Source organism: Hyperoodon ampullatus, assembly GCF_949752795.1.
Source record: "Hyperoodon ampullatus genome assembly, chromosome: 15".
NCBI lineage: Eukaryota > Metazoa > Chordata > Mammalia > Artiodactyla > Ziphiidae > Hyperoodon > Hyperoodon ampullatus.
Genome location: NC_136928.1, coordinates 62,025,910 through 62,038,652, shown reverse-complemented (window position 1 = coordinate 62,038,652; position 12,743 = coordinate 62,025,910). Strand labels below are relative to the sequence as shown.

General features: G+C 41.8%; 1 protein-coding gene across 1 annotated transcript in view; it reads left to right on the top strand.

Moving 5' to 3' along the window:
* The window catches only part of RASGRP3 (RAS guanyl releasing protein 3), a gene marked incomplete at its 5' end in the record, with an annotated part of 37,727 nt that extends 26,733 nt beyond the window's left edge, over nt 1–10,994 (top strand). Inside the window, 5 exons of the mRNA XM_079721355.1 lie at nt 1,590–1,737; nt 6,477–6,513; nt 8,769–8,894; nt 9,241–9,605; nt 10,917–10,994. Of these exons, the coding sequence (XP_079577481.1) occupies nt 1,590–1,737; nt 6,477–6,513; nt 8,769–8,894; nt 9,241–9,605; nt 10,917–10,925 (685 nt within the window). The 3' untranslated portion in view covers nt 10,926–10,994. The remainder of the gene's footprint in view (nt 1–1,589; nt 1,738–6,476; nt 6,514–8,768; nt 8,895–9,240; nt 9,606–10,916) is intronic.
* Nucleotides 10,995–12,743: the final 1,749 nt, after the last annotated feature.

Sequence of the window (12,743 nt, the reverse complement as noted above, 5' to 3'; positions counted from 1 at the left end):
TTTGTTTTATTGTAATGCAACTGTCCTGAAGCAGAAAATTACTATGAAAGGAGAGCAGGGAAACCTTTAATTTACGTCTTGACAGAGTTGATCCTAGTGTATTGATGAAAGGTGTCTAAGGTGTCTTTTCACTGATTTTTTTCTTGGTGTACACAAACATGACTGGCTGGATGGAATCACAGGGCAGACCACATCATCGGTGTTAATTAAGTACAAGTGCTCACTTGCAAATTAACCCAGCTCTCCATTTCCGATATTACTGCTGCAACTTAGCTAGCTCATCAACCCCAAAACCTCCATCAAAAAAGAATAGAGACTAAATATAGTTAGATCTAGAATGGTGGAGTCCTCAGCATCAGTGCACCCGGGGGTAATCTTAAAAGTCATCAAGTAAGTAAGATCATTTTTTAGATTACTTACGATTTTCCGGAGAGCAGGTGATGGCTGCAGATAGCCAAGAAGTGTTTATGCTTTGTTTTTTCCTTTGCTAGTTCAGAGGTTGTCTTGAGAAACAAAGGAAAAAATATATTTTTCTTTAGCTTCAAATGATTCATAAGAGATAAAATAACTTCAGAGGCTAAAACCTGGATCATTAAAAATATATAATGATTTTTAAAAAAATTTGCCAAGAAACCCTGGCATTAATAATTTTATCACTTCATTTTTAATTATGTGAGATCAGTTCCTAGTTTAAAAATCATCTGTAATGAAATGCTCGATTTTATATTGGTTAAATGTCCAAGTTATATCACATTAAAATTCTCTAATATTTTTGTTGGTGTGAGAATTAAACAAAAATTAAAGCCTTGGTACTTTATCATAAACGTCTTAAAACCTTAATCCATCTTCATTGTATAACAGAGAATACTTTTAAAATAAACTTAAGTTATTAGAAACATACACTTCCTTTATAAAATAAAACTTAAGTTACCCACTAACTACCCACTTCTTCCCTCAGTTTGTTTCTGTCAGTGACATGTTCAAAGAACATGAACTTAAAATCACTTCCCAGTCTTCATTTTGTTTCTCTGCCAGTTCTTGTTTGGAACAGAGACTGTCCCAGCAGATATACTTTTTTTCCTAAAAAAACTTTTTTCCCCTAAAAATGAAGGTTTAAATTATTCATAGCTTACATAATTTCTTTTGTTAGACAGGCTTAGATATGTTGATTTTGAGAGGAGAGTGGACCATCCAGGAGAAGATTCTAACAAGTTGTCAAAGATATGGCGCCAAGATTCAGGAGAACGGTTAGGGCAAGAGATGTAGATTGTTAGGTCTTCAGCCCAGTCGTGTAAGCTGGAGTTCCAGGAGTGTGAGCACATTCTGATGGGAAAGTTTAGAGGAAGTTTTAAAACTTTCTGATGGGAAAGTTTAGAGGAAAGTTTTAAAGTGTGTGTGTGCTAAGAAAGCCTTTGACACTGAAAGCTGTCCTTTGAGGTCCTCTCTTTTCAGATGTGACAGGAAAGTGAACATTCCCCCCCACCCCCGGCTTTTGGCCAGAAAGATTTGGGAGGTGAGTGTTTTAAGTGTGGCAACTACTTAGCAACATGGTATTCAAAGATCCCTCTCCTCTTTGATTCTCTTCACAGGGATGGTCTAATTAGTAAGGATGAAATGATGGCTTACTTCCTGAGAGCTAAGTCCCAACTACACTGTAAAATGGGACCAGGATTTGTCCATAATTTTCAGGAGATGACCTATCTCAAGCCAACCTTCTGTGAACACTGTGCAGGATTTGTAAGTCTGTTTTCCATTGCTTTCTCTTGTATGTAGTGATTTGTGCAGTATTCTGAGAATGTGGGAAAATGATACATGAACAGAGTCCATTGTCTGCCTTAGATCCAAAGTAAAACATGATGGCTCCCTGAAATTAAACATTCAATTAAAAACAAAAGCAAGATCTGCAGATTTAGCTATGTTCTTTCTAGGAATGCAGAGCTGGAGAAGACAGGGAAGGTTGGTGAGGCGTATTAACTCAGGAGAGCAGTTTGTCTGTTAATACCTGCCAGGGAAAAGTTCTGCCCAATGAGCCCTGGCATTCATCACTGAGTGCAATTAAGTGGTATATTTATTGTAGCCAGTTCCTCTCAATTCTTGTTTCATATGGTGTCAGTCACTAGAAATCTATCATGATATGGCTCCATAATTCATAACTCAGAAAGGAAAAAAAATCTTTTCGAAGAGAAGATGGTTATAATAATAAATAACACTTACTCGGCATTTGACAGTAATAAAATATTTCCTGAGGCATTAGTGTAATTAATCCTCATAACTAGCCCATGAGGTGGGCATTTTACTCTCCCCATTTGCATATGAAGGTAGAGAGGATAACTCAAGTTTCCCAGGATTTCACAGCCAGTAATGACTAGAGCCGGGACCCAAACTCAAGTGTTCTGGCTTTACCTACACCACTGCAACAAATGAAGGTTGTACACCTCACTTCCCCATATCTGATGATTCTTTAGCAACTAAGGTCAGGTTTGGCCCTGGTGTTAAACAAAGACCCTCGAGCTCTGAACATCTTCTAGTTGATATCCAAGTAATGTAAGATGGAAAATGTAGTACTCTACACAAGGGTAGCCCAGCAGCCAGGTGAGTGGCATTTGTCCAGATGCCAGCTCAGTTTTGTTAGCTTCATTCAGCAGTCATGTCCCCCTGTGGACCCATATGGAATTCATAGCTGATATCATATACGCTCCCATTAAATTACATTTTTCGCTTTCAGTCTTGAATAACTGGCTTTGGGGAGCCAAAGGGCAGGAGTTTGAATTCAAGCACACCCCCTGCTGAGAACAGGTAGATTAGAGGCAGTGGTTACCTCAAAGATGGCCCCCCGTGATCATAGAAGCTGCTGTGATCAAGGGGCAAGGCAGCCTAACCAGCTCTCTTAGCCCACCCCAGGGAAGGAGAGGTTCTCCTACCAGCTACACCACTGGGATTGCATCACCTGACCATTTTATCATCAAACAAATACTTTTCCTTTTTCATGTATCTCTCTTCTGATGGGAATTTTTGCCTGTATCTAGACCTGAAAAATGCTCAAGTGGTACGGAGCCATGTGTAACTCTCTCCTGCAGAGTGGGGCCCAGGGAATCTGTTTGGCCCTGGCCTGGCACAGCCAAAAGTCAGGCTGAGACATCTGACCCATGGTGTGGTGTGAGAGTTGGTAGGTCCTTATCAAGTCTCAAGGTCTTGTCTCTGCTCTCCAGTCCTTCTGGATGTCTCTCCCTTCCATGGAGGCTCTGGTTCTATAGAAGCAGCAAGGTAGGCTTTCTTGGGAGCTTCTACACACTTCCCTCCCCAACTAATCAGAGCAGATTTGCTGGTACTAGGTTTTTGATGCAGCTGTGATCAGGTCGAAAGCTCTGGACTTAGAGTCCGGAACTCTGACTTTGAATCTCAGTTCTGCCCCTTATTAATCTATGTCCTTGACCAAATTATTGATCATCTTTGAGTCTCTGTTTTCCTATCTGTAAGAGGCGGTTAAGACTTACCTGCCATGTTGCTGTGGTGATTAAATGATATCAGACATGTTGCATACCACAGAGCTCAGAGTAAATCTTTCTCTTTTTTTAGTGTTCCTTTATGCTTTTGGAGTTTTATCGAAATTAACTCATTCAGAGTTTTAATAGCCCTTTTTATTTTTCAAAATATACTTAATTTCCTTGCTATAATTTGAGTTGATCTTTACTCACACACCTTTCTAAAAAAGCTCTTTGGTTTTCAAAGGGATTTATAAATATCATGCTCTAGCTGGGTCACTGAAAGGAACTGTGGGGGAATAGAAGGAACTATTTTTTAGTGCTTGGACCACCTGCTTTTGAAATAAATTCCATTTTAAGGGTAAGGAAGACAAATAGACACTGCTTGAAATACATTGATTTTAGAATTAGGATTCCAGAGCCGAAAGAATTTTGCTAATTCCCTTATTTTGAGCTCTGGAGAAGTTAAGTGACTTCCCTAAGGTCACATGGATCACTAGCAGCAGAGCCATGACTCATATTCAGTTCTCCTCACTCCCAGTGCAGTGCTCCTCCCACCACAATCACTGCAAGTCTTACAGCAGCCTGAGGTCTCTAAATCAAAGACTGTGGGAAGTACCTTCTCCTGTCCTTGGCTGGCACGCTGACCCAGAGCCTCTTCGTGACTCGTGTTGTCTCCTGCTCCTTAAGTAAGCATCAGCAAGCAACGCCCTGACTTGCCTGCCTCGTGGGACTCATGCTTGATTTTATCTTCTTCAGCAGTTTCTGCAGCTATGCTAATAACGTGCCATAGCCAGAGATTCGGATGCTTCTGAAACCTTATCCTTTCCTGTCCTAGATCAGCGGCTTTTGTTCTGATCACACACAAAACTCCCAGGAGCAATGGCTTCCTCTCTTTCCCGGAAGTGACACACTCTTCACATTTTTCTTTTCCTACTTACTAGCTATGAGATCTTGCCAAATGACTTCACCTCTCCGTAGCTTAGTCTCCTCATCTGTAAAAATGAGAAAATTATTATTACGTATCTCATAAGGATATTGTGAGCATTAAATGAATTGCTACATGGGACTTCCCTGGTGGTGAAGTGGTTAAGAATCTGCCTGCTGATGCAGGGGACGCGGGTTCGAACTCTGGTCCGGGAAGATCCCACATGCCGTGGAGCAATTAAGCCCGTGCACCACAACTACTGACCCTGCGCTCTGGAGCATGCGAGCCACAACTACTGAGCCCACGTGCCACAACTACTGAAGCCTGCACTCTAGAGCCCATGCTCCGCAACAAGAGAAGCCACCACAATGAGAAGCCCCCGCACCGCAACAAAGAGTAGTCCCCACTCGCCACAACTAGAGAAAGCCCGCGCGCAGCAACGAGGACCCAACGCAGCCAAAAATAAATAAATAAATTAATTAATTAATTAATTTAAAAAATGAATTGCTACACATAGCTTAAAACTGTGCCTTTCACATAGCAAGAGTTCATTAAATGTTAGCTATCATTGCTATTTTTGTTGTTACTATTACCAAGGGCTCTGTGAGGAAATGATTTCTCATCACTACAAAGTTTCCCAGATGTGGGACCTTGCAACTTATTTAACTTCCTGCATCATCACACTCATCTTTTATAAAAGGGAAGCAAACTGGATTATCGTAAAGATCCTTATAGCTCTGACAGATGTGATTGGCCTACCCACCCATTCCCTTTTCTGTACTGACACCTCCCCATCCCTTTTCCAGTCATCCTAGGCACCTGAGGCCTCACTTCCAGTTAGTTGTCTTAATAATCCTTCCTGTCTCCAAGGCAAAGTGTTGCCCTGTCCCAAGAGACATTTGCATCTTAATAATGTTTTCTGAAGGACCAAAGAACTTTTAAGGCTCAAAGGAATCACTCTCCACTGATGGAATTTCCTTGTCAGAAAGAGAGTAAGGAGCAACTTTCCCAAAGCCTTGAATCCCTTCACATCAGCAGCTACTCTCCTAGGGCCACGATGCCCACACTCAGGGCATTGTTCCCCTATAACACATTGTGAACAACACTCCCATCAATGCCAGTAGCCCACCAGCCCTGTTTCTTTCAAAATTATTTTATTAGGTAGATATCAGCCACTTAGCCTAACCACTCAAAGTGTAGAAATGGAGCTTCTCCAACTTGAGCTAAGCCCGTTTAATTCATCAGCACTGTATGTTCCTGATGCCCCTGGTTCCCATATGCAAGTGCTGCAGGAGGCCTGGGAAAGAATGTGGGAAGTCCCCTTCTTCATGGAGATTACAGTGTGGCAGAGGTTTGTGAAGACACCATCACCAGGATGATGACCCTGAACCGCCTGGGAAAACACTCCCTTGTTGAACTGTAGGCCCTCACATCTCCCCTGAGACTCTCGTCACTTCCTACATCCTACTCCTTACTTGGTTGGCAGAATCTGAGCCTTTTCTGCATCTCCCACAGCCCCAGCACAGGCCAAACACGCAGCAAATGCAGAGAATAAATACACAAACAAATGCAAAATCTTTTCCTCTTCTGTATTCTTTCAAGGTAGAAATGCTTCTCAGAAAAGAATCAAGCAAAATCCAAATGCTTTAGTGGGATGCATTGCTTGGGTCGCTTAATTTACCCTGGGGGGTGCCAAGAGCAGCTAGTGTGATTTTAAAAAGAGCAGAGGGAGCCAGGGACTATCAAAGGCAGAGTGACAGAGTCTCCCTGTGAGTTTTGCTGAGAGCGCATTATGCCAAAGTCCAATAAATGCACCAACGTCAGTTTCCCATCCCAGCTCCCGTTTGGTTCCCAGAAAGAAAAGGGAAGCAAAACTCCTGTTATTGCCCCAGCTGGGGTGGGTTGGGAGAGGGTCCTTCTATCTGACAGGAAGGGTGTCAGGAGCAGCTACATCCTGTTTGTGCTCTACCAGGCATCACGCTTCCCAGGACTTCCTTCTCTGTGGCCTTGTTTTCTTTCCAGATTTCTCTCCAGATTCCCTGACATTCCTTTGTCTTTTGTTACAGCTCTGGGGCATAATCAAGCAAGGATACAAATGCAAAGGTAAATGTTACTTTGTTAAATTTTTTATTTTATTTTATTTTTTAAATTAATTTGTATTGGAGTATAGTTGCTTTACAATGTTGTGTTAGTTTCTGCTGTACAGCAATGTGAATCAGTTATACGTATACATATATCCCCTCTTTTTTAGATTCCCTTCCCATTTAGGTCACCACAGAGCATTGAGTAGAGTTCCCTGTGCTATACAGTAGGTTCTCATTAGTTATCTATTTTATACATAGTAGTGTATATATGTCGATCCCAATCTCCCATTGTTAAAATTTTTAAATGTGACTTTTGGGGCAGGAATCATATTTGTCTGAGGGAAACTTTAAAGCTCTTGGCATCACAGAGAAATTGGGGCTTTGGGGCTACTGGTAACTGAAGAGTTAATGGTCCGGTAAAGGACTCCCTGAAGTTTTGGAGATCCCAGGCTGGAATTTTATCTCTGGTTACAAAGAGCAAGGAAACCAGACTTATTATCCCCCACACATCTAACCCTCATCTCTAAGATGTCTTGCCCATCATCAGCACACATTTAAGGTGGGAATTCTGAGGAGGGCAAGCCTAATGGAAATACTGTATATAAGAACTTTGTCCTTCAAGGGAAAAAAAACCCATGCTCATTTCTGTAATACATATGCATTTCTTTCTACTCTCACATAGCTATTCCTTTCTTTACTAAATCACAGATGATGATGAGAAAAGAGGAGATACATTTGCCCCTTTCAATGAATTTGTTCATATACTTCCCCCATTTAATTGAAATTTATAGCAATTGAATAAATATGTATTTGATAAATGCAATAGGAATGTTTGGCTACTTGTAGATATATGATTATTACACATTATTGGTGTTCAGAAAACTGCTGGATATTTTATGCAGACTATTTATACTGGTTCTTTTAAGAATCTGATAATGCTCTTGAAAAATATAATAAAGCCACAAAATGAAATATCTTAATCACAGAATGCCTTCAGATTAATAATGTTCCCTTGTGATGCCTTTTTTCTCTAGCTGTCTTTCAGTATTTGGCCCTCATTTTACATGAACAGGGAACTTCCCTGAACCTCTATGGGAGCCACCTTTTAGTGCTCAAAAAACAAACAAACAAAAAAACCCTTCCCTTTTGTTCTCTGAATCAGTTGACTTAGTCTAACTTGAATTTTTACTTTCAAGCAGCAGAGATACTGGTTTCTGCCTCTTATCCCCTAGACACACACACACACACACACACAATTTTGTGAAGATGAAAATCAATTAAACCCTAGGATCTCTGTTCAGGTGGTATTTTCTCTTAAAGACATATAGAGTGAAAAGTCTAATTAAAATAAAGCAGACATGTCATTGCAATTTGATCTTTCCCTGATGTTATTAAAAAACCATTTGAAACAAGACCATTTAGGGGAAAACGGGTATTGGAAATAATGAGAAAATTCCTCTTTGATGGTGAGAGAAATATACCTTATAAAATGATCATATCTGTTCAGTGATTCTAAGAGAAATGTAGGACCCTCATCGTATTAAGTAATCATGTTGCTATCTTCCAAAGTGGCCAAAATTTTGTACCCCAAGTAGCAATTAATATCTACTTTCTTAACTAAAACATCTAATGGGAAGGCCACAGGATCTGCAGCATGCCATTTCCAAGCCATAGTCAAATCTGAGACATGTTTATTGAGCATATGCTCACCTTGTCTTCTATTTCTATGCCAAGAAAGGAAGCAAAAGATATAATCGCTTGCTCTGGAAAAGGTTTTGGGAAATGAAGAAGAATACAAAATGCAGAATACTGAATGGAGGGACACCTTGCTGTAAATACTTAGAGGCAACTGTAGGTCCTGGGAGAGACTAGATGCTGAGGCTTCTCACCCTCATTCTGGCTCAGAGAGCCTCTTTGTGGGGAATCCATCTTGGTCTGGAGAAGAACCCCAGTCCCATGTAATTTACATTTAGTTTTGGGCACAGGCAACTCCCCATTCAGGCTGCCCCTGCTTGTTGCTCCCCAGTACTTCAGTGAACTGTGTAGAAGAAGCAGCTGAACAAATATAAGAGAGAACTTTAGGAACCCCAGGAAGGGAAGAGAGTCCCACTGGCCCTTTTACTAGCCCTAGACACACCCTGTGGACCTGAGATTAAACACAGAAACAAGGGTGGGGGAGGGGAGGCGTGAGAGCCCAAACGCCAACCTGGAAGCCTGGTCAGCACCTGACATGTGGTTCACACTAATCACCTGTGATACTTTTGGTTGTTTCAGACTGTGGAGCCAACTGTCATAAACAGTGCAAAGACCTCCTGGTTCTGGCCTGCCGGAGATTTGCCCGGGCGCCCTCCTTGGGCAGCGGTCATGGGTCACTGCCTGGAAGTCCCTCGTTGCCTCCAGGTAATGTCCTCAACTTTCTTTCCTACTGCGATTTCTCTCTGCTCACCTTCCATGCCTGCACTTTGGTTGGGTTCTGGATCTAAAGCTAGTCAGAGCCATTATAAACATAAAGGTCTTCAGGGTAAGCAGCAGTGGCTAAAGACCCTTGAAACCTACACGCTCCTTTTGGCTTTTGGGTCTCAATAACATGCAGTTCACCTGAGGTCAATTTCATTTCGCCTCTGGTCTGTTCCTCTAGGACCTTGCCCGCAGGACTCCTGTTGTTTGCACCCACTTTGACGGTTTGCTGTGAACCAGTCAGATGTACGATTAATCACAATAATCACAGTAATCTTTCCCCTTCCAGTGCAGGATGAGGTGTTCGAGTTCCCTGGCGTCACAGCTGGACACCGAGACCTGGATGGCAGAGCCATCACACTGGTCACAGGCTCCTCTCGCAAGATCTCCGTGCGGCTGCAGCGGGCCACCACCAGCCAGGCCACCCAGACCGAGCCTGTGTGGTCAGAGGCTGGCTGGGGGGACTCAGGGTCCCACACCTTCCCCAAAATGAAGTCCAAGTTCCATGACAAAGCAGCAAAGGACAAAGGCTTTGCCAAGTGGGAAAATGAGAAGCCCAGGGTGCAGGCTGGTGTGGATGTTGTTGACCGAGGCACTGCGTTCGAACCAGACCAGGACGAAGCTGACATGGTTGAGACCAGACAGGACGGTGAGGTCAGTGCTGGTCAAACCACAAATAAAATCAGAAGAGGGAGGCTGAAAGCGGCTGAGATGAGTGTTATAGTGAGTCCACAAGGCAGCCTGGTAGTTTTGAAAGCAGAATGGTTGGGAATCAAGACATATCACTTTTAGTCTTGTCTTTGGCTAGTTATGTGACTCTGGAAAAATGGTCTCTTCTCCTTGGACATCAGTTTTATGATGTATAAAACTGAACTGAATGGGTTCTAAAACTCAGTGAAGGCTTCCGTGTCTATATACTGACGTGATGTCCAGGGACCCTTGACTGTTGCTTGTATCCAATATAACAGTACGCTATACCCATCAGCTTAGTTTTCCAAGCTAGAATCAGGGTCCAAACTCAGAGGAGGCAGTGGAAGCAAAAGACATGTAGATAGAGAAGGAGAGCTGGAAACTCTTGCCCCTACTTTAAAAAAAAGGGGGGGGGGCTTTTGACAGCATCATGGAGGAGAGGGTGGTGAATATCAGAGACATGGGGACCTCAGGGTTCTATATGTCGGGCTTTGCCTCCACACAAAAAGTATGTTCAGATCATCCAAAGCAAATTTGGAAACATATGGAATTTGTTAGAACAGCTGAAAATATAAATTGATTCAAGATGGACTTAGATAAATTTATTAGTCAACAGTCCATAGTGTATTAAGAAAAAGGATTTGGGGAAATTGGTGTCACATTCCTAACCTAAAAGTAATGTCATGGAGGGAAGCCATTGCCTCCCTACTGAATCATTTTCATAAACAGAATATTAGGTTAGGTAGAGATCCTACTGGATCAAGCCAGTGCTCTTTTTTCTTATGACTGGTCCTCCACATTCCACCTGTCCTCAGGAGATCTAAGCGCACAATCTCCATAGTTTCCTATGATGAGAAAATCGCCAATGACCTTTAACCAAAATTCCTCTAGTTCCTTCCTCATCGAAGACAATTAGTAAGGATGCCGCACATGATCTTCAGTAGTATGAAGTTTATTGTAAGTTCCTGCTGAACCATTGTTTCCTTTCTTTTAACACCAACTTTTAAAACAGCTTTGTTGAGATATAATTTATGTACTATAAAATTTACCCATTTAAAGTGTATAATTCAATGGTTTTTTAGTAATTTCAGAACATTTACATCATGTGCTGGGTGGACTACATGATCTTTTATTTCCCTCTATAAATCTTGAGTATACAAGGCACTGATCATTTGAGATGTTCCCTTGAAATTATCTGATAAATTGCTTTCTAGGAGTAGTCTTATTTTTTTAAATGAGATCCAGCCATACAACAGGTTCTGATTCGTATTGCAGGAAGGCTGACTTCAGGCTGAGGACATGAAGGCAACTGTGTTGGCATTTGGAAGGAGCAAGATGAGACGCTCTGAAGAACACTCCAAAACTCAGGAAGTTATCTGAAAAGATATCTGGACAGTTACTGCCTTGTGACACTGTGGGATCTCCCTGATTGAACTATGGGACAGAGGACTTACCCTATGAACTATTTATTTCCTCCTTCCCTGCTCCTAGTGAGGTGCCACAAAGACTGTGTTATGTAGTTGGTAGTTTTCTCTCCTACCTTTCTCTAGAGCCATTTATATACGGGTGAAATGAAAGCTTTTGTGCATGTACTTGATATTCATTCTCTAAACTCGGACTTTGCTTTTTCTGTGAGAATGTTATTTCAGTATTTTTATAAACTTTTGAGGGGGGTGTTTAACGAGGAGTCGATTTAGGGGTCTTTTTGTGTGCTTTTTGGACGGGACCAGGACTTATTTTTTTGAGGGACAAGGAAGCTCTTCCAGACTTGGAAGGCAGTGGTTCTTCTAATGATGATCTGCTGCAAGGAGAAGCTGTTTACATTGTTCTTACCATATCAGTTGCTATTATAATGTGTAACAAGTCACACTTCTATAATCATATAAGTCTTGCCAATTCTGCATCACTAGGTAGCTATGACACAGCCATGAAAACTATCCTAATATTTATCATTGCCATGGGGGAAAATTAACTAAATACATGTCCCATCTCACTAGGTTTAGCCATCTTTCATAAGACTGCTATTAAGAAGTATGAATAACAATTGGGCTTCCCTGGTGGTGCAGTGGTTGAGAGTCTGCCTGCCGATGGGGGGGACGTGGGTTCGTGCCCCGGTCCGGGAGGATCCCGCGTGCCGCGGAGCGGCTGGGCCCGTGGGCCGTGGCCGCTGAGCCTGCGCGTCCGGAGCCTGTGCTCCGCAGCGGGAGAGGCCACAGCAATGGGAGGCCCGCGTACCGCAAAAAAAAAAAAAAAAAAAAAAAAAAGAAGTATGAATAACAATTAAAAAAATCAATTTAAGTTTTTGGGAATAAAATTCAGGAGAAAAACAAACCATCCCTCAAACCCCTTACTGAAATGCAATTTTTAAAATTCAACCAGCAATTTTTAAAACCTCAAAATAGTTTTAAGAATTTTGTTTGTTATAAAAGAAAACTTTTTGGCTGTGAAAGAGAGCTCTCATGCTCTTCCTAAGAAATTGCCATCATATTAAGAAGAGTCATAGAAAGCAAATCATCACAAACCACCTTTGATTAACATTTCATTTAAACTTTTAAAGTATCAATATTTTGAATATCTTCCTTTGACCCAACATTACTAGATGTGGGTCTGTTTCTTACATGATGAGAGAAGAAAGAACTTGGTTGAAGATGTTCAAAAATAGAGATGGGTTTGAGCCTATGGGTGAGGAGAATGACCTGCTACCAAGGGCCCAGTCAGAAACTGGACCCACAGAGGTGCACTGGTCTGCATTTGGGAGTTTAAGTATATATAATCCACGTAAGACTGAATTTGTTTCTTTTGGGGCAGTTGCTTCAATAAAAAAATGCCTTTCTTCTCATTTTCCATTAGGTAAATGAAGACAGTTCTGTTCAGCAAACACTTGTTGAGTACCTGCTCTGGGCAGGTCCTGTGTTAGATGCACAAAGAGGAACAACTCTTCGTCTCTGCCCTTGGGAGCTGAGAGCCCATGGGCATTTAAGGCAAGATGACTCCTTAAAACAGAGTTTCAAATTCGCTAGAACTGACTTAATCATGCCAAACAGATTCAGAGATCAATTTGCAGAGATATTGCAAGTTAAATGAAGTTATTAGGTGAGGGAG